Below are 21761 nucleotides of genomic sequence, written 5' to 3'. Positions count from 1 at the left end.
GCCCCAGCCAAGTTCCTACTCCTCGTCCGAGGATACATCTGTGCCTGGGTGTCCTGGAGAGGGAGCACACGGTATCCCCTGGATCCTCTGGGAGTGTGTCCTGGACGGGGATGATCAGGTTTTAATTCGATGCGTATTTGTCAAAAGAAAATCAGTAGAGAATTTAAATAAACCTAAAAACAGACACCATCTTGAGAGTTTTAATATTCTCTCATATTTCAGAACTTAAAATACCACCTGAAAGTTGGGCAAAGCAAAGGCAGATGCAACTTAATCCCAATAATTGAAAAAAGGTAGGACAGATGGTATTGGTATTGGTTTATTATTGTCATTTGTACCGAGGTACAGTGAAAAACTTGTCTTGCATACCGATCGTACAGGTCAATTCATTACACAGTGCAGTTACATTGAGCTAGTACAGAGTGCATTGATGTAGTACAGGTAAAAACAATAACAGTACAGAGTGTCACAGCTACAGAGAACGTGCAGTGCAATAAGGTGCAAGGTCACAACAAGGTAGATTGTGAGGTCAGAGTCCATCTCATTATATAAGGGAACCATTCAATAGTCTTATCACCATGGGTTAGAAGCTGTCCTTGAGCCTGGTGGTATGTGCCCTCAGACTCCTGTATCTTCTGCCTGGTGGGAGAGGGGAGAAGAGAGAATGACCTGGGTGGGTGGGGTCTTTGATTATGCTGGCTGCTTCACCAAGGCAGCGAGAGGTATAGACAGAGTCTTAGGAGGGGAGGCTGGTTTCCGTGACACGCTGGGCTGTGTCCACAACTCTCTGCAGTTTCTTGCGGTCCTGGGCAGAGTAGTTGCCATACCAAGCTGTGATGCATCCCAATAGGATTCTTTCTAAGGTGCATTGATAAAAGTTGGTGAGTGTCAAAGGGGACATTACTTCTATTATAATCATTCTACTCTTTTAAATCTAAATTCTAGGACTCTTAAGATGGCCTTGCACCTTATTGTCTGGCTGCACTGCACTTTCTCTGCAACTGTAACACTTTATTCTGCATTCCGTCATTGCTTTTCCTTGTACTACCTCGATGTACTGATGTGATGAAATGATCTGGATGGCATGCAAAACAGTTTTTCACTGTACCTCAGTACATGCGACAATCATAAACCAATTTACCAGCACAGGGTGATAAAGGTGTATGGCTTGCTTGCCCTCATTAGGCAGGGAGGTGACGCTCCAACTTTATAAAACCTTGGGTAGACCTCAGCTTGGAGCACTGTGTGCAGTTCTGGCCACCACACCGTGGGAAAGGTGTGACAGTGCTGGAGAAGGTGCAGAGGAGGTTCACCAGGACATTGCCTGGGATGGAACACCTCAAAGTGGACAGGCTGGGATTGTTTTTCCTTGGAGAGGAGATGGCTGGTGGTTGGGGATGTGATCGAGGTCAGGTGGGGGTCTGATAGAGGACCCGATAGACATAAAAAGAGGGGTAGAGACAGGGTAGAGCATCATAAGCCTTGCCCCAACGAGGTGTTTAGAACCAAAGGGCAGAGATTTAAGGTGTTTTTAGGGGATCTGAAGTATTTCACACACCCTTACTGAGGATGTTTGGAATCTGGAACTGACTGCCCAAGTGCAAGAGGCATTTTTGTACATAGACAAAGCACTTGAATTGCTGAGGGTTAGAAGGCTTCAAACAAGGTAGATCGTGAGGTCAAGAGTCCATCTCATCATGCAAGGGAACCATTCAAGAGTCTTATCACTGTAGGAGAGAAGAGTTGGGAAGTTGTGGGCGTGCTATGTTGGTGCTGGAAGCGTGGTGACACTTGTGGGCTGCCCCCAGGACACTACGCAAAAGATGCATTTCACTGTGTTTCAATGTACATGTGACTAAAAGAAATCTTATCTAAGATTGCAGTGTAAAAGTGGGTTATGATTTTTATGTTCTTGGTACTTTTGATCCAAGACTCATTCCACCCAAGGGCAGCAGACCAGAGACTGTATCTGGACATCAGTACTAAATGATCTGCACAATGTACAAGCCAGGCATTGCCACAGATGGAGGCTGGGCAATAGGACAAGGACAGGAAGTGTGAAGGCTTCCATCAACATCCACCTGGTCTAATTGGACAAGGGAAGAGGATGATACCATGACAGTCAGAATTGGTTTATCATTGTCACAGTGGAAAAACTTGTCTTGCATAGCGATCGTACAGGTCAATTCATTACACAGTGCAGTTACATTGAGTTAGTACAGAGTGCATTGAGGTAGTACAGGTAAAAACAATAACAGTACAGAGTAAAGTGTCACAGCTACAGAGAAAGTGCAGCGCAATAAGGTGCAAGGTCACAACAAGGTAGATCGTGAGATCATCGTATAAGGGAGCTGTTCAATAGTCTTATCACAGTGGGGTAGAAGCTGTCCCTAAGTCTGGTGGTACATGCCCTCAGGCTCCTGTATCTTCTACCTGATGGAAGAGGAGAGAAGAGAGAATGTCCTGGGTGGGTGGGGTCTTTGATTATGCTGGCTGCTTTGCCAAGGCAGTGAGAGGTATAGACAGTCCAAGAAGGGGAGGCTGGTTTCTGTGATGCACTGGGCTGTGTCCACAACTCTCTGCAGTTTCTTTCAGTCCTGGGCAGAGCAGTTGCTGTACCAAGCTGTGATGCATCCAGATAGGATGCTTTCTATGGTGCATTGATAAAAGTTGGTGAGGGTTAAAGGGGACATACTGAATTTCTGTAGCCTCCTGAGGCCTGAAGTTCTACAGCAGGAAAGCACATAAACTATCCCAGCCTTGGCAGAGAGCCCATGCAGTTTATGGACACGGTGGGGGCACCAATGGTAGAATGCCAAACAGTACAAAGGGTAGACTGGAAGGAAACAGTGGGCACCCCATCGACACTGGGAACCTGCCCTCCTGCCCCAATCTGCTCCTGGATCATAGTCTCGAGCGGCTCCATCGCCTGCGGCCCATCTTAAAACAGGATCAAGTGCCAAGAAGTCCACAGCTGAGCCAAGGTCCTGCAGTGGTTGGATGTTGATGCTTCAAGATTAAAGACCCCCCCCCCCCCCAACAGAGCTCACCCACAACGGCACCAAAGTCAGCCTCCTTGGCCTGGCACTGAGAATGATCAAGGCTGTGGTACATTGGAAGCCCAGTACATTCATACAGCACCTCAGGTCACGAGGCAGGTCCCAGTCCCTGCTGAGGGCTGAGCAGGAAGGTGTGGGGTACTGGGTGGTGTCAGCTACCCAATCCTAGAACAGCACCTAAACTTGGCTGATGCTTTGGATTGGAGGGAGAGGATGATTCTCCACACCATGACCTGATGTAATGACAGTGTTCCAGGCTGGGGTACTGGCTGGTGTAGAGGGGAAAGGAGGATAAGTGGACAACCTACCTGCAGTCCCAGATTGGATCGGCCGTGGGGGATAGTGGCTGATGCTGAAAACCACTGGGAAGACTAGCCATTCTCCCCTGGGGATACATTCAGTCGCTGTGGTCCACATGGGGACCAGTGACAGTAAAGGACGTTCTGCAAAAGGAATTCGAGCAGCCAAGGTCCATTCAAGTGATAATCCAAGGATTACTTACCTGAGTAACAAACACATTAGCACTGGGTCAGTGAGGGCACAGAATTCAATGTGAGGCTCAAAGATGGGTGTGGGAGAAATAGTTACTGCATCACTGGTAAAGAGGGAGCTGTCCCATTGGGATGGGTGGGGATTGTACATCAGCCACAACCAGTCAAGTAGCACCTTCCCAGAATGATGTGGAGGTGGGTGGAATGGGAGATAACAACCAAGTCCAAACACATCAGAGGATATCAATGAGAGCCTTGGTGACACCTGCCCAACTGTGGTGCCAGGATAGGGATGAGGAAGGATTTGGGAGGTGGGTAGAGGACGCCACGTCCAATAAAACCCTCCCTGGACAGAGGCAGGAGGAGAGCAAAAATAAGGAATATCAGCTGGGCACCAGGGCTGGTGGAAGAACCTAGGCTGGGGAGGAGAATGTTCTTGGAGATTAACAGCCAGGTACCTCACCACCCTACACTGCTGCACAGTCAATATGAGAGGCTAATGCTAGAGGCAAACTTTGACACCAGGTGGTGATGCAAGCAGCCAGAATGCTCTCCACCCTACATCTGTAGAAATTTATTAGAGCCTGCAATGCAGCTGTCGGCTGACATTAATAACCACGGGCAGGACCTGCGGAAGGTTTGATTTAACAGGGGAACCCACCGCCCTGACAGCCCACACACCAGCAAGGGGGGTCACGTGGGTACCATTGCCAACCCCTTCACACAACCCACTCACCGCGGCTGTGGCTCCGACTGTCTTTCCGCCAACGCCGACCAACCCCTGTGTCGAGATTAGATTTGAAGGGGTAAATAAAATAACCCGCCCGGCCGGCCGCCGGGCGTTTCCAGGGCAACGCCCTACGTCATCACGCACGCCTATATAGCCGGGCAGTCGGCGGGGCCGCGTCAGTCCGGGCGCCGTCTCCCGGGGTGGAAGGAGGGGGGAGGGCGCGCTCGGCACCGCCATGGTGAAGATCTTCGTGGGCAACCTGTCGCGCTGCTGCGGCGCGGACGAGCTGCGCGCCATGTTCGAGAAGTACGGCGAGGTGAGCGAGTGCGAGGTGGTGCGCCGCTACGCCTTCGTGCACATGGAGCGGCTGAGCCAGGCGACGCGCGCCATCAGGGCGCTGCACCGGGCCGACGTGCGCGGCGCGCGCCTGACGGTGGGCGTGGCCAACGCGCGCACGCGCAGCACCACCAAGGTCTTCGTCGGCAACCTGGCGGAGTCGGTGACGGGCGCCGACGTCAAGCGGCTGTTCGGCGGCTTCGGCCGGGTGGTGGACCTGGACGTGGCGCGCACCTTCGCCTTCGTCTACATGGAGCAGGAGCGCCAGGCGCTGGCCGCCATCCAGGCGCTGGACGGCGCGCCGCTGCAGGGCCAGAACATGTTCGTGCAGCTGTCGCGGTCCAACCCGGCCCGGGGCGCCGAGCGGCCGCCGCGTCGACCCGGCCCGGAACCCGGACCCGGACCCCCGCCACCCTTCGCTTATTACGACCGCCCGGGCTACGAGCCGTACCGCAGGAGCCGCCCGTTGCCCCCCCTTCCTCCTCCCCCCCTCCTCATGTATCAGGATCGCCGGCCACCCGGCGTGAGGCCGATGCCCCCGCAGTATTTCCGCGGCCCTTCCCTCAACGGCTACGGGGCCAGGGTCCGCGACTACTGATAAGAGGTTCACCGGCCGCTGGACCGCGATCCCGGGGGGTTTTGGGGGGGGCGGGGAAGAGAGAGAGAGAGCAGCTCAAAGCCCCCAGCACAGGAGCCGACTGCGCCGGAGACCCGCCACCCGAGGACGCTTCACCTCGTCGCCCTGCACACAGATTCAGTTGAGGAAGCTGGCGAGATCCCAGACGCAATGGCAGCTCCACCGTTGTCCCAGGGGTAGGGAGGTTGAGGAAGGGGTGGGTGGTGGGGGGGGGCTGGAAAAATATCACTTGACAGATTCTGATAGGAGGCCAGTCTTTTGTGGGTAGGGAGGGGTGCAATTTCTGTTGTAGTCAGAGAGCCACAGAGCACTCAAGGCTTATTGGTGAACCCCTGTTGACTACAGTTCCCTCTGCTCTTTTAATTATCCCCTTTGCCTCTAGGTGCAGGTCTCTGACTTGGGGTAAAATAGTTTGCTAGTTATCAGTTGGAGGTAGCTGGGAATTAGTACAAAGTCATCCAGGTTATGTCGTAGAAATAGTTGAGAATGGCTGCCGGATTTGACTTAACATTTAAATGGATCATCAGTCTGATCTTTTAGCTTCTGAGCAACTTCGCTTTATTTCTATCGGGGAGCTTCTGACCGGGACTCGTTGCCTTGCGTTCTTTGGAGAGGGCTGGAAATGGGACTCGTTCAAGATTCTGCTGTAATGGGGAAACTCTTTATCTGCAACTTATTGACTCTAGCTTCCTGCAACACTTTCTGGGAGGGTGGCTAGCTGGGAGGAGCTCTTGATGTAATAGGGGAGTCTTTAACTGAATTTGTATAATTTTTTTCTGGGAACCACTGAAAAAGGGGTGTCATTCAAGCTCCTGTAATGGGGTAAACTTAAAATTATAATTTGCTGTTTGAATAGACGGGTCTTGCACAAGCTCTTGTAGGGATACTTTACACTGCACTTCTGTAACAAATTACTTTAGAGAGGGATGTCTGGAAGTTGGCTATTGGGCTTATTCAAATTCTTGTAATGAGTGCACCTATAAAAATTTGGTAATGTTCCTGGGTTGGTGGGGTGGGGGGTGGGAAAGAGGTCTGGAAATCTGTATTGGGATCAGAATTGGAAATTGACCATTTATCGTCTTTGCCTTTTCTGTGGAGTTGGGAGGATGGGGATACTAATGTTTTGTACACTTGGGACAGAATATCTGTAATTTTTTTTAAGGGGTGGGTTGTAATTGTAGTTGTTTGGGAATTTTTCTGACCTTTTGCTGTCTTTTTTTCCTCTTTTTTAAAAATCTGGCTGCTCCATGGCATTTTATCAAACATAAAACAAGTGCAAAGGTTAAAAGTACGTGTGGCCTTTTATTCATCCTGCTTCGGGGAGGTCTGGTTTGGAGAATACAGACTCTCATTGGAGTTGTGTATTGAATGAGGAACAGCTTTTGGGATGAGTTTTAGCTTGGTTTGCGGGGAATCATAGTGCCATCCATTCTTTGAGTAAGGTTGGGAGCACTGGGTACTAAAGCATTTTGGCAATCTTTGCATTTGCAATCTTTTGCATCCCTTTCATTGTCGATACGTATTCATTTGTCATGCTGGTTAGATTCTGAACTAATCCTTTTAATCCAAGTCCCCACTGGAAGAGTGGATTTGGCTATCTGTCTATGGACCAAAAATTAGGATGAAATTTGTTGCAAAGATGTGTGACAGGGTGGAAAAAAAAGTCTGGGGTATGGCTTTTAATTGAACAGAAGGAAGCTACATGTGTAGGAAATCAGGGGCCCGCACTGACAAATTAAAGATGAAATGCTTGGTGGCAGAAAATCAGTCTTTGGGATGTGTTGGAAGTTGAATATTAAGCTAAAATAGTTAATTATCCTGCCACTTACAAATCTTGCTCACTTTGTGGTGAAATAATTATAGGGTACTGTAACTGTTGGGGGAAAAATGCAGAAGAGTTAGTATGGTTCTAGTGAAAAGACTTTCTCTGGCTGACTCTAATTGCCTAAAAATGGCTATGAGCAAAGAATTGGGTGGCTTTTAGATAGTTGGTTTGGGTATTGCAGGCCATGACAGATATTCCACCTTCCCCAGAACTGTCAAACCAAGTACCTAAGCCTGCACTTGAAGGAAATGAATGCAAAATTTAATCTGCACAAAACATTTGAGCAAGAAGCAACCTGCGAAACAGATTCCTTGGAGACAAAAGCTTGCACTTCCCAATGCAAGGTAGACAATGTTAACCACATTTTACTGGCTACAAATTCAACAGTAGCTTCATTTGAAGTATCTTATGGTAAGTAGCCTCAGTTCACCATGTGTACAGCCAGCAGATGATTAAAGTGAGTCAGATGCACTTGATATGTCATTTAGGAATTGATGTGTTCATGCCTTAGATCTTGGTCTATGGATGATGTCCAGTTCCTTCTCCTTTATCTTGGTGCACCTTGTAGACTTGCCAATCATTCTGAAATATTTAGATCTGATTGAAACAGTTGTGTTGCGTCTTGTGCTTTTTGATTTAACTTGATAGTCCAAGAAACTGGAATCCTGCCCAAGCCTCAACTCTCATCTGGGCTTTGTGATCTACTGTATATAACTGAGCACATTTTCTAAGTGTCACAATTTAGTTTTTTACAGCCATATTATCATTTCATATCAATTAGCTGAATTTGATTAAACAGCTGCTACAGTTTTTTTTTACAGGATACAGCTAAGAGATCCACTAGAAACACAAATACAGGTGTTTTCTATGGGGATGTGAATACCATGCCAAGGATTAATATCCTAGGGATGCAATGAAACAAATGTGGGGAGGAGATGGAGAATGTATCAGACCTTGGATTAAAATGGCAGCAGCAGTCATCAGTATTTGAGTGTGTCCCTGGATTGTTTGAAGGTTATATCAATTGGTTCATCAAAAGAAAACTAGTCAGATATGTAATGTAATCCATCACTTCATGGACTGAGGTTAGAAAGAAAAAGATGACCTTAAGGTGGATGGTCAGTGCTTTTCCCCAGGGCAGGGGAGTCTAAAACCAGAAGACTTGGATTGGAGGTGAGAGGGGAGTCTTTCACACAGGGTGATGGGTAACTGGAACAAGCTGTAGAGGTGGGTACACTTACAATGCTTAAAAGATATTTGGACTGGTAAATGGATAGAGAAGGCTTAAATGCAGACAAATGGGACTTGCTTGGGTAACATGGTTGACATGGACAAGATGGGCTGAAGGGCCTGTTTCCATGTAGTATGACTGAACTGAAAACTGACGGCCCAAAGTAAAGTGCAAAATGAAGAAAGCTAAGCTCAAGTTTGTAGTGGACTGACATTTTCAAATACTTCAGGACAAATTCCAGGGCTCACAAATTGAAACCTATGAATATTCCCTACCTGAGTCGATATTCCCTCAGTCTCTAGTATTTCCTGCAATGGAAGATGTTTCTGTTCCACTTCTCTGTCCCTTAACATTATCTGTCCTTTAACATTATCTGACCCACACAATGGCTGTTTACAGCCTGTTGCCCATCCTTATTGACTGTTGGATTCAAGCCTTGAATTAAAAATACACAACACCTTTTGAGCTTCCCACTCATATAGTGCCTTCAAGTAAATGGAATTGTTGGTGAGAATCTCATCCAGACCGGTTGGTTTTTGTTGAAGTAAGGGATTGATGTGGGTAAAACAAATGGAGTATTTTAATAGAGAGTGGTGGGCTAGATCTTAAGCACCAGAGCAAGAATCAATGCTGACTACTAGATCTCAGCATGATATTGTCCCTGTACTTGTATGTTATCCAACTACCTCCCTTCCAAATTCAGTTCACCATTCACCTTAACACAGCGCCAGTTTTGATGGTTTTACACTGCTTTTCCTTCTAACCTATCAGGAGGGAAAAAACCTGAAGATAAATCACTGGTCTTCAGGATTTGCTGTCATTTAAAATTTCCCGTAATGTAAACTTGCCTTCTGATTCCTGACAATCTGCCTGAATTTGCATGATCACTCCATGTCCTCAATCACAGGCAGTTCTATCCCTGATTACTAAAATTCATTCTAGTGCGCCTTTTGACTGGATCACCTGGTTCACTTAACTCTTCTGTCTCCTGGCCCATTGTTCTATAACCTCCAACTATAAATTCCTTGACAGTTTTGTACTTTTCATGAATGTGCATGCCAGAACTGGAACTCGATTGTGCTGCCGTTGGTAGCTTTATTTTCAGTTGACAAATCTTTGCTGTCTTCCTTAAATCTGTCTGTTTAGATAGTCCTTAACCTCTGCTAAGCTCCTGTTCCATTTTACTAATATTCCCATTGTCTTTTTATCTGAATCATTGGGGTGATTCACTGTGTCAAAGATGCTGCATCATTTGATGCAGGGAAGCTTGTTCTCCAACTGCAAGACACATCCAGAGAAATGTGGTGCAGAAGACTGCTTCATTTGCCAGCCTAATGAGCCAACTTAACCCTGCTTCCCTGCTGTTGGTCTGTAACCCTTGCAGGTTATGGTCCTTTCAAGTGCTTGTCTCTGTGCTTTCAATGTGGTGAGGGCCTCTTTCCCCCAGAAGTTCTAGGCTCTGCCATTTACTTTTCTGTAATCCTATCCATTATAAATGTATGGGCCCTTACTGAAATCTGTGGAGCAATCCTGTGCTGCATTTACCTGTTCCTATCCCTGACCAAGGCATTTCCAATTGTATTTTGATGATGAAAGTATCTGCCCCAAGGGTATGCAATGTTCACCTATCAAGTGTCAGGCCTGACCCAGGAACAAGTTCCACCTCATTCATCTGATTTTAACTTCTCACCCACCAACTCTCCTTCATGCATCGGCTCAGGTTTTACGTTCTCTTGTGTTTGCTCAGCTCCTCCACCTCTAAGACTTCATATCTTGGACTCGTTCTTATAATTTTTAGGGTTGATTAACTTGACCATGGTGTTTAAGCAGTAGTCATGTCATATGGCCTCATTCCCTGAGGAGTACCATAACTACTGTTGGTCACTTTGATCACCCCTCTGGGTTACATGGGAAGGCTTTTGTCTTCTTCAATGCTCTATGGACGAGAATCCCAGAAATAAGTTCAATTCCAAGTGGATGACTACTTACAGCTAATTCTGTGACCACAACTTCCCATTGTCTTGAACCAGGTTCACATGGGATTTTCCAAATCTAGTCAGCAGCTATGAATTAGTAAATACTGTACTTAATCATTTTGTTTCTAATGAATTTGGCATGTTACAAATGAGCTTTAACCTCGTGATTTTATTGCACCAGCCACTGTGACCAAAGGCTATATGGATTAAATATCCACACCATGAAAGTGGTAACTGTACAAATCAACCTTTGGATTATTTAATCCATCGACACTTTTGACAATCTATATAAGAGTAGGATATCTTGCATCTGATTCTTTCCACTGCTTTCCTGCATTGATTTTTGATTAAACTTTTGGAACCCCTTTGGATGCCTTTCTGTTAATGACTTGGGTAGGTACCTCTCACTGGGTTCACTCTCTCAAATGAGATTACCCTTCCCAACTTTAAGATGTGTTGATAAAATCATCCACCAATCTGTGCTCTTTAATATTCTTTGAATAGACCCCCCTGTAGCCCCATAAATTTGGAAACAGTTGTCAAATTTTAAATGCAATAACATTTTCATACTTCACTGAACATGTAACTAAATCTCCCACCGGGGTAGAATGGGCAAAATTTGCACATTGTGCATAGTAATGAAAGGGAAATCCTTTGAAATTAGTGACTGATCAAATCAGTTTGTCTACATTTACAATTCTCACGTCCTGTAATTGTACATGTGGCAAGGTTGTGGTCTAGATTTATGGTGGTAGATAAAAATACTTGGATATAGAATAGAAACTTCCACTAAAGATTCCATTTAACGATGCAGGACCTGAGGACATCAAGTTCCACCAGGACACTTCATCTTGAATGATGGCTGAGTATTCAAGCTACCAACCAGCTTTCCCTAAACAGTAATGCACTATTAATGAAGAATGCTATTTGAGCTATCTGGAGTACGTCATGATTCAGCATCACACAATACAACCAGAGATTAGCACTGGACATGGAAGTAGCTGCAGCTTTCGCTGCTCAATTTCCAGATTTGATTTCCAGTTCTTCTTTCCCAATTCCTCCCCCACCCCCCCGGCCAAGCTGTTGATCCTCTGTAATGGTGTAATGGGCACATATTTAACATCTTGTGAACCAGTTGTAGTTTATAATCCTTACTACATTAACCCTGGCCTTCTAATTTGGCTTTTTCTTTGGAATTGGTATTCACACCCACCTGTCCTCTAGACATAAGTCTGTTGTGCTTCATTCCATGGCCCCTCAGCTTGTAACATGAGAAAGAGAAGCCAGAATTTTCTGTCAGTTCTTGCTGAGCAAACCCAACAAATCTCGTGCTCTATTGCATTAGTAACAATGACTCCCTTATTCTGTGGTGCACCATATTGTGATTGTGCCTGGTCCCCAATTCCTTGCCATCTTGTCAACATGGAATTGTATTGTGGGCCCACTGGCTTTATTTTGGTCTGACCCTATATTCACAAGGTGATTGTAACTCCAGTTGAGACAGCCAATTCAATTTTGCTTATATCATTTTATGATATACTGGGCAACCATTTCAAAATTGCTTGGCTCACACCGTGAAGTGGTTTCCATTCTCTTTCCTCTTCACTTTCTATTGTTGATTGGTTCAGCTCCTGTTCATCATCCCCCTTTCTGCATGTTTATCTGATTTTCATCAGGACCTAGTGCTCTCCACCTTATTTGTGATCCAATGGGTTGTATGGGAAAGCTGTGCCATTTCAACTGATCATGCCCACAACACAATCCCATACTGGCTGCCAAGCAGGGAAGTTGTCTGTCCTTGTCTGTGACATTTGAGGGGGAAAAAAAACTCATTTCTTTAAGGTGTTTGAAAAGTTCCAATACTTGGGAACAAGATGTAGGAATTATTTTTGTCAGGTTGACCACAGACTTCAAACTCCACTGCCTATCCTGTTCGGTAACCCAACAGTACTCTTTCTGCTAAAGACTTACAGCTGCCTTTTATTTCCTGAGTAAACTGTGCTGCACTTGTTTTCCTGCACCTTCCATCCCCCACCAAAAGATGCGGAGTTGTATCTTTAATTCTCTCTCAAAATTGAAGTTGTCTTATGTTGCCACCTCCCTGGAATCTACAGTTTGTTCACCTGAATATAATAAAAGTTTCTCTGCTGCATAAAATCCTCCTAATATCTAGACATTCCTCATGGCTCCAGATCATTCCTCCTTTCTCCAGTTACCCTCTGTTCCATTCAAAGTTGGGTGATGCCAGCAGCTATGTCCAGGTTATTCTTTAGCCCCAATGCCCAACAGCACAAATATAGAGAAATATAGATGCATGATGCACTGATTTTTTTTAATATGGAGGAGAAGTGAATGTTTCCTTGTGTATTTATCCATCTTGTGCTCTGTTAAATTTTGTCAAGTATTTTGGTGTATTTTCCCAAATTGGATATTTATTCCATTTTTGGATTGGATGAATGTACCAACTAAAATAAAGTTTTAAAATCCATAGCAAAGTTGGGACTGGCAAAAGGTGAACGGGGAAAGTAACTTGTCCCAGACAGGGATAGTGGCTCTCTGCAAAGGCGATTAACATGGCCCATTTCATAGTGAGGTACTGTGGTCCTGAGTAAAGTCCTCTTTGGGGTTGGTGGTTAATCTTTTGTTAATAACCTGGATGCAAGAGAGCTTAAAATTGCAAATAATTTGGTGTCAGATGTGATCAATCTTTGATTGTTATACAGTTGGCAGAGGGAAAATAAAACAAAGTGTGTGAAATTCCGCGGGGCGAAAGAAGCAGTTGAAGAGAGATGTGCTGTTATAGACAATGACCAGAGTTTTGAAAGGCAACCTGGGAATTGTGGTAGACTTGTCACTTGCAATGTTGAATTACTGGGGAACCTTGGAGTTTAATACTTTATATGGCAAAATAAGTTTTTAAAGTTCGTGGTTAAGTTTGAAATGTATGGTTTTTAGATCAATCTAAAAGAATAAGAATGACTTAATTCATGGTGTGTAAAATGTAAGTTTTGTGACTGACAGGAATGATGCACTTCATCAAAAGCATTGAAGTGTAAATTGGTGCAATCCTTGTAGGTTGGGCAGTGTGAAGTAGAGGTACACTTTTGGTGGTTGAAAGCCTCTTCATGTTGATGTTCATTTGCTGATGGTTGTTGTTTGAGAGAGTAACTGGTGTGTTGCCCAGTGAGATTTGTGTTCACTCATTTCTCGACTACAAATATTGAAATTAAATTTTTTTTTAAAATGTTATATACAGCATGGTAACACCCTTCTGGCCCAACGAGTCCGCGCCGCCCATTTTAAACTCAAATTAACCTACCCGTACATCTTTGGAATGTGGGAGGAAACCGGAGCACCCGGAGGAAACCCACGCAGACACAGGAGAACGTACAAACTCCTTACAGACAGCGACCGGAATCGAACCCCGATCGCCGGCGCTGTAATAGCATCGCGCTAACCGCTACACTACTGTGCTGCCAACTTAGCAATGTGGAAAATTGTGCCAGCCACCTGCAGAATGTAGTGTCTCCACTACTTACCCATTTAGGAGGCATTTACAAACAGACTGGGAGATCTTGACTAACTCAGTAAAAGAACGTTTTGGTTTTGCAGCAGCATGAGGAAGAAAATAACAATGAACTTGATCAATGTTTTGCACTTTGCATTTACATAGTGTATTTTTAAAACAAAACCTTCCAAGGAAGCTAATCAGTCAAACATTGGCACAGTAAAGGGGGTATTCAGTAGGTGACCAAAAGCTTGGAGGCTTAGTAATTTTCTAAAGGACAGAGGTTTTGGGAAGTGATTTCACAGCTCGCATTCTACAATGGAAGCTTGCCTTTCCCTTCAATTCCTCTGTAGGATCTCTCTGGAAAGGCCAGTAGTAGCCTAATTGTTCTTAAGGCTAGTGCCATGAAACACTTGTGGTTAGGCCACGTGAACTTGGGAGAACATAACAGACTTGGATGCTGTGTTGTGTGGAAGTTAGATGAGGAAGGAGGCCACAGACTTTGACACAAGGGCAAGAATTTAAAATGGAGGTGTTGCCAGATTGGGTACCTGCAGAGTGTACTAAGCATGGATGTGTGAGCTAGGTTATTGTGACTTATGTGGGCATAGATCTTTGAGTTTAAACTTGCAGGGTGGAAACTCAATAACCTGGAGAATATTTGAATATTGACAGTAACAATGAGGGTTTCAGAAACTATTGACTGGGGTGCAGAAATGGGATCCAGTCCTTTCCCTGATTGGGTATGCTAGATTCAGGTGTGAAACATGAAATCCTAAACCTTTGCTTTGTTTGCATTCTTTCTCATTCACCATGGTGATGCTTTTGAAAATGATCCGTAACTGTACATGTGTTCAGTAACTACCATGCAACTACTTATACCAGTGAAAGGCATCAACTGTCTGTCTAGCATGATGTACGGATCTCCTGGGGAATGATGGACCGTTCAGTCTTTGCTTTTTCATCTCTAGTCCTGGGGACAGGTGCAGAATGGAACCATCACAAGTACTTGGGCATGATTCTTTAGAAAATAATTGAATTTCCTGGAGCTGGTGATCAGTGTGAGGGAGGTGACAGTAAACATTGTGGAGACACTGGTGATTTTTCAAAATATCTCAAGCTGGTCAGAAGAGATTGGAAGGTAGTTACTTAAAAAGTAAGAAGTGGAAGTACTACCTGTAATCCTGATCACAATTGGGAAGAAGTCGGAATCTACATAATTGGGGAGAGGGCACTCAAGTACTTTTAGGATTTGGCAGAGCCAACATGGATATATGAAAAGGAAATCATATCTGATAAACCTGTGAGGTTGTAACAAGTAGATAAGAGGGAAGGCTGTCAGTAAGCTTCAATTATTAGCCAAAATTAGAGTGCATGATATTGGCAGTGATATACTTGTGTTTGAGGAATAATGGACAACAGACAAGAATAAAGGGGCCATTTTTAGATTAGAAGGCTGACGTGGGCTTCAAGGATTAGTGGGAAGGTGGAAAAATGAAATTTTCCACTTTGATAGGAAAGTAAAGTGGTTTTTAAACGGTCAGAGATGGAAAGGTGTTGGTGTTCAGTGCAACTTGGGTGTCCTTGTACACAAAACGCAAAGTTAATCTGCAGGTTCTGCAGGCAGTCAGGAAGGAATTTGGTTTGTTGGCCTTCATTGCAAGAGAGGGTTTGAGTGCAAGCATCAAGATGTCCTACTGCAATTGTACAGGCTCCAGTGAGACTGCACATGAAATAGTGTGCACAGGTCTAAACTAATGGACGCATTTGTGACAGGGAATGCAGTGAATGTGATTCGGGTTGATTCTTCAGAGGTGAGGAGGGTTTGTCTGAGGAGAGATGATGCAGAATGGACTGAAATAGTCTCCAGTTCAAATTAATTCAAAGGGATGTCACTAAAACAAATTCTTTTGGGGTTTGACAGGGTCAAAAGTCAGTTTATTGTCATATGCACAAGTACATGTGTGCACAGGTGCAATGAAAAACTTACTTGCAGCAGCATCACAGGCACAGCATTAGTGGCACAAGGTTCTCAAGAAAAATGTACATAATTGTTTTGTAGATGCAGAGATGGGCTTTCCACTGGCTGGGCATGGGTCACAGTCAAGGACTGAAATGAGAGATACTTGTAGCAAGAGGGTAATAAATCTGCAGTTTTCAAAAGCTATGGAGATCCAGTCACTGAGTGTCTTTAAGACCAAAGCTGTTTGACTTTTGGATATTAAAATCTTGCATGGGAAAAATGGCTTTGGTAGCAAATGAGCTGTGATCTTCCTGGATGGCTGCAGTAGTGAAGAGGGGCTGAATGGCCTCCTATTTGTGTTCTAGTGGACAGCTAGCTTTGGGAGGCAGGTAATGTTTTGGTTTTACTTGGACTTATCCAATGGAGGTGTCTAACTTATGAGTGGAGTGTAGCTTTTGAAGCATTGCACTGAAGTGTTTCATTTTTAAATATTTTTTCCCAGACCCATCCAGATCTGCATCACCTTGCAGCCTGGCCTAACTCCAAGTGCCTTCCTGTAAACCTTTGTGCAATTTGACTGAACTCCATCCTGCTTTTCAATTGTAACAAAGCTGCACGGGGAAAGATTTGGGCTTTGTGGTAAAGTAGTCTTAAATTTGTAGAAGGCTTTGTCTTGGTTGAACTTGAAGCCCTGTAGTCTGTAAATTCCAGCACTGTGTGTAAGCTTAAGTAACTAGTTCTGTTTTGTCACTATTGCTTTTAATTCGTTTGGAAAGTTCTATTTTTTCCCCATATTGAGATGTACATTCTGTGGGTATTGCTGGTAGTGAGACTTCCAACAATAAGCCAGATGTGAATCAAAAGAAGTGCCTAATTTTTCAGGTAGATCCCAGAACTCTTGAGTTCAAATGTCCATGTAACAGTGGCTACACATACAGAACTTATTGATTTTGAAGCACTTTAGTGGGCATTGTGACATAGTTGGTATAAGACAACAGGAGCTTTCAGTACATGAAGGTCTATATATAATGTTGGAACCTGATCAGAAGGGCAATGCAGCAGGTCATGTATCCAATGAATTGTGTGAAGAGAGAACCAAGTCCAGAGGTGGTGGTTTGACTTTTAAGTGGATAATATTTGTGCTGATGGATGTGGCACTTGGTATAATGCCCTAACCAAGTTGGAGTTGATTGCCAGTGAATGGATTAGTTTTGGCCTGTGGGAAATGTGTGTCCAGTCTAAAACCAACACCATCAGACATCCAGTAACTAGTTCTCATGATTGGAATCCATTGATGGATTTGAAAGGGGGTTGTTATCAGGCTGGAAGGAATGTCATTGTTCTCAGAAGATCACTGTTAAGATGCTTGAAAACTACAGCTTCAGATGACTGGATAATAAGCCCTTGTTCTATCAAGGATTTCTGGAGACCCACTCCATTTTCTCCCCATGCTTCATTTGTGGCTTTTCTTTCCCGATGTTTCCCTTTATCCAGAGCAACTCTCCTCTGCTTCGGAGGCTGGGTAATAGCAGAAGCAATTGATCAGACCCCAGCAGTGAGTAAAAAGATGCTTGAATTGATGTAGCAACCAGGTGACTCATGAGCAACCAGTATAAGTACAGAACCACAACAGCTAATCTCCTCATAGCCATGTTTCACAAATATCAATGAGAAATTACTTAAATTAGTTGAGGGACAAATATTTGGCAGGATGCTGGTGTAATTTCTACTTTTGAGTTCTGTAGTGGCAAAGGATTGTGTAAATACCCTTGAGAGACGATGGGACTCGACTCATTGAAAAGTGAGAACCTCACTCCCAGTGACATAAGTTTAATGTCATAAGGAACATTTGCATCTGACACAAGGAAGAAAATAGATCCTTAACATATCCTTGAAAGTGGAGAACCTGTTGATCCTAGTGATTTCAATACAATGGATTATTTTATTGAATGACAAGATGATTTCGGAGTGGTTGGGGTAGCTGGGGGGGAATGAGTCTGTACTTTAGCCACTGTCTTAAATTTCCTTTTAAAATGCAAACCCTAAAAGTAACTTGTAAAGATCTGTTCAATACCCAACATGCCAATACTAATGTTGGTGACCCAGGGAGAGGAGTCTTTCTTGGGCATGTAAGAATGGTCAAAATTCTCTCTGCACTAGGATAATGGGTGTGAGAAAGTTTAAAAAAATGGACTTCAGGAGCTCCAAGCCATTCTTGCAGATGAGACAAGTGGATTTTTGTCCTCTGAAAAGCATTCATTTATTGTGCTTGACTTGTGTTCTGAGGATTCCTTCTCTCATGCCATGTTTCATCTTCCCTTCCAGGACCCATGCAAGTTTTAACCAGCTGATTTAATGGGAATGGATATCTACAGTGGTCTCCTGTGGTTGGCTGGCTGATCTCTGGTAGGTAACAATTCAGAGGATTGGCAGTTCAGATTTTGCACTCGCAAATCAATCATAACTGCAAACTTGGCACTAATTGCATTCAACTGGGCATAAAGCATCTAGGAATGCTGTATTTGGGGGAAAAAATGCAGGTGCCAGAAATCTGAAATAAAACAGAAAATGCTGGAAATACTCGGGTCTGCCAGCATCTATGGAAAGAAGTGGTAAACATTTTAGCTGAAAGTTGTGATGAAGTGTCTTTGTCCTGAAATGTTAATTCTTCCTCTTTCAGCAGGTCACAGCATTTGTGGGGTGTCCCCAGCATTTTCTGTTCATTATGGAAGTACATGCAAGAAGTCCTAGGAACCTTGGATGCTGGGCAAGAGCAAGGGTTGGATAAAGGAAAGAAGTCACATGACAGGTTTAGAGAACTAAGTGTAGGGTGGTGGTTATAATGTATGGGAAAGAGGAGACATAAAATTAAGATTAGCAAAGTCCCAGAGCATTTTTTAAGTGTACATGGTAACCAGTAAAGAGTAGGGCTCATTAGGGACTAAAGGACAAATCTGTGTTGAGAGGCAGAAGATGTGCATGAGGTATCCACAAGGTGAAGGACATTGCAGCTGGAGGATTCAGGGAGGTGATGTGAAATTGTTGAACAAGTTGCCATTAAAAAGGCCTTAAATCTTTTAGCAAGCATAAAGAAGAATGAGATGCATCCCGAGCTGCTATGCCAGGTGAGGGGGCAGATTGTGGGAGTTTTGACAGGATTTTAAGTCTTGCCAGTGGCAGGTGAGGTGACTGGAGGACAGTAAATGTACTTTCTTTGTTCAAGAGGGCAGCAGGGATAAGCCAGTGAATTCAGTGATAGGGATGTAATCGGGGGGAAAAAGTCTTGAGGGACAGGGTGAATCTACACTAGGGATTAATCAAAGATGGTCAGCATGGCTTTAGAACATAGAACAGTACAGGCCCTTTGGCCCACAATGTTGTGCTGACCCTTAAACTCCATGATCAATCTAACCCTTCCCTCCTACACAGCCCATAACCTCCATTTTTTTTTCTTGCATCCATGTGCCAATCTAAGAGTCTCATAAATGTCCCCATTATATCAGCCTCTACCACCACCCCAGCAGTGTTCCAGGCACCACCACCACTGTGTGGTAAAACCTACCTCTCCCCTAACTTTCCTCTTGCCTTGAATGGATGTCCTAGGAAAAAGGTGCTGGCTGTCCACTCTGTCCCTCATAACCTTATACAGCTCTATCGAATCTCTCATCCTCTATCACACTGAAGAGAAAAGCCCTACCTCTCTCAACCTATCCTCAAGACATGTTCTCTAATCCAGGCAGCATCCTAGTAAATCTCCTCTGCACCTTCTCTAAAGCTTCCACATCCTTCCTATAATGAGGGAACCAGAACTGAACACAATACTGCATGTGGTCTAACCAGAGTTTTATAGAGCTGCAACTCAATCCCCTGACTAATGAAGGCCAGCACACCATACACTGCCTTAACTACCCTTTCACTTGTGTGTCAACTTTGAGGGATCTATGGACTTGGCCCCCAAAATCCCTCTTTTCCTCCACACTGTTAAGAATCCTGCCATTAACCTTGTACTCTGCCTTCAGTTTTGATCTTCTGGCTTTGTTGGGGGATTCTGTTTGACCAGTTTTTCTCTCCCCACCCCCCCCCCCTTCCCCCCACCAAGGGCAGTGTGATGTAGTCTACATGAACCTCAGGAAGGCCTTTAACAAGGTCCTGCATGGAACACTGCTCCAAAGGTTAGACCCCATGGATTAGAGGCAAATTGGATCTAAATTTAACTTGGCAGAGGGTGATATTGGAAGGTTTTTGTGATAGGAGACATGTGACCAGTGTACTACAGGGACCAGTGCTGGGACCCTTACTGAGATTAAATAACACATAACTGTGCAAGTCGTACAGCACAGAAACAGGCCCTCAGTCCACCATGTCTGTGCTAACCATCAGATATCAATCTATTTTAATCCTATTCACCAACATTTGGCCCATAGTCTTGTTTATTTGCAGTTCAAGTGCTTGTCTATGTAAATGAGTCTCTGCCTCCACCCCCCTCCCCCAAGGCAGTGCATTTCAGATTCTAATTGGCCTTTGACATTCCCTTTAAACCCCTACCCCTTGCCCTATACCTCTGGGTTCCAGAAAGGTTTCCTACCCTATGCCCCATACTTTGTATCCCTCTACTAGGTCCACCCTCTGCTTCCATTTCAAGGAAAACAAACCCAGCCTATCCAGTCTCTCCTTGTAACTGAGGTGCTCCATCCCAGCTAGTGTCCTGGTGAATCTCATCTGTATCCTCTCCAGTTTAATGTCATCTTTCCTAGAGTGTGATGACCAGAGCTCTGCATGGTATTCCAGCTGTGGCCTTGCCAGTGTTATAAAGTTGTACCATAAGCTCACTGTGCTATCCCACATGCCTTCACATTGTCTAACTGTGTTCAGCCCTTTTGGGGATCCTTGGACTTGTACACCAAGTTTGCTCTTTTCCACAATACCCTGCCTCTAGTAACAAACCAACACAACACTAACCTGTGGTGTTGTGAACCCCAGTCACATCCCACTAGAAACCTGTACCCCTACTCACATTCCAGACTGTGCAAGCCAGATGTCAAACCATTGGGAATTCCGAACAATTGGAATCCAGGTTATAGGAACCTTCCTATAGTAGGAAAGTTTTTTCCATAACAGGTACCTAAAACTAGAGTTTAATTTAATGTAAGGGATGATAGGGGATCTGAGGAAGATTTTTTCACCCAGAGGGCCATTGGAATCTGGAACACTGCCTGAGGGGCTGGTGGAGGCAGGTACTTGCACATTAAGTACCAGAATGAACATTTGACTCACTCGGGCATGGAAGACCACAGACCAAATGTTGGTGTTGATGGATATCTGATTGGCATGGGTGTGGTGGGCTGAAGGGCCTGCTTCTGCGCTGTACAATTCTGCCTTGGGTTTGCGTCCCTTCACAGTGGGCACCTGCAATGGAGATTGTGCTGATGTTCTGCTGGCTTCATTCACCCCAACCTGTGCAGCGATGGCACTTCATTTCCTCAGCTTGCTGAAACAACTTGGAGGCACAATTGGAAGTGGCCTCGGCCATCAGATCAGATGGGTGCTTGAGAGGTGGGCAAGGTGCCTGGAAATTGGCTACCCTTCCCCTGTAGAATGCCTGCTGTTGGTCACCCTCACTGAGCAAGGGGAGCTTGCCTGTGTCCGTTCTCATCACTCCACCAGCACGTGCCGTCTTTGCTCTTGCAGCCAGATGTAGCTTCTGAATCCCGGGCCATGTGTAATCCCAGTGTTTTGATACATCTCTGTCAGTAAATGTTCTTGCAGAGAATTCCTGTATTGTCGGTAATAAAGGCTTTATTCTGAAATGACGTGTTGTGATTTTGTACATTTGGTTGTATACTTGGTGTGCTCTGGAATGAGTGGAGTATGGAGGAATGGTAAGATCTAGGAATTCCAGTTCTTTCCCTTCATCCCAACTCCAAACCTAGATGTCTTTTTAAAAAAAAAAGCAAGCTATTCACTCTTCATGCTGAGACAACTCCAGCTAGAGTTTGGGCAGATGT

General features: G+C 44.7%; 1 protein-coding gene across 3 annotated transcripts; it reads left to right on the top strand.

Annotated features, from left to right (window-relative positions):
- Positions 1-4451: 4451 nt before the first annotated feature.
- On the top strand, positions 4452-21543 carry LOC127587040 (RNA-binding protein 4B-like). 3 transcript variants are annotated; one of them, XR_007958739.1, is made up of 3 exons: positions 4452-4596; positions 18082-18162; positions 18440-21543. XR_007958739.1 is itself a non-coding variant. In XM_052045187.1 (3 exons), exon 1 carries the CDS (start codon positions 4516-4518, stop codon positions 5212-5214), a length of 699 nt encoding a protein of 232 aa, XP_051901147.1. In that variant the 5' UTR covers positions 4477-4515; the 3' UTR covers positions 5215-5429; positions 18082-18162; positions 18440-21543. The 3 variants fall into 3 exon arrangements, 1 of the variants encoding a protein (XP_051901147.1); XR_007958738.1 differs by having other exon boundaries at positions 18437-21543; XM_052045187.1 differs by having other exon boundaries at positions 4477-5429.
- The last annotated feature ends 218 nt before the right edge of the window (positions 21544-21761 follow it).

This window comes from Pristis pectinata, chromosome 38 (assembly GCF_009764475.1).
Source record: "Pristis pectinata isolate sPriPec2 chromosome 38, sPriPec2.1.pri, whole genome shotgun sequence".
Classification (NCBI taxonomy): Eukaryota; Metazoa; Chordata; class Chondrichthyes; order Rhinopristiformes; family Pristidae; genus Pristis; species Pristis pectinata.
The sequence above is the reverse complement of the archived record's forward strand: the minus strand, read 5'-3'. Positions and strand labels throughout refer to the sequence as shown.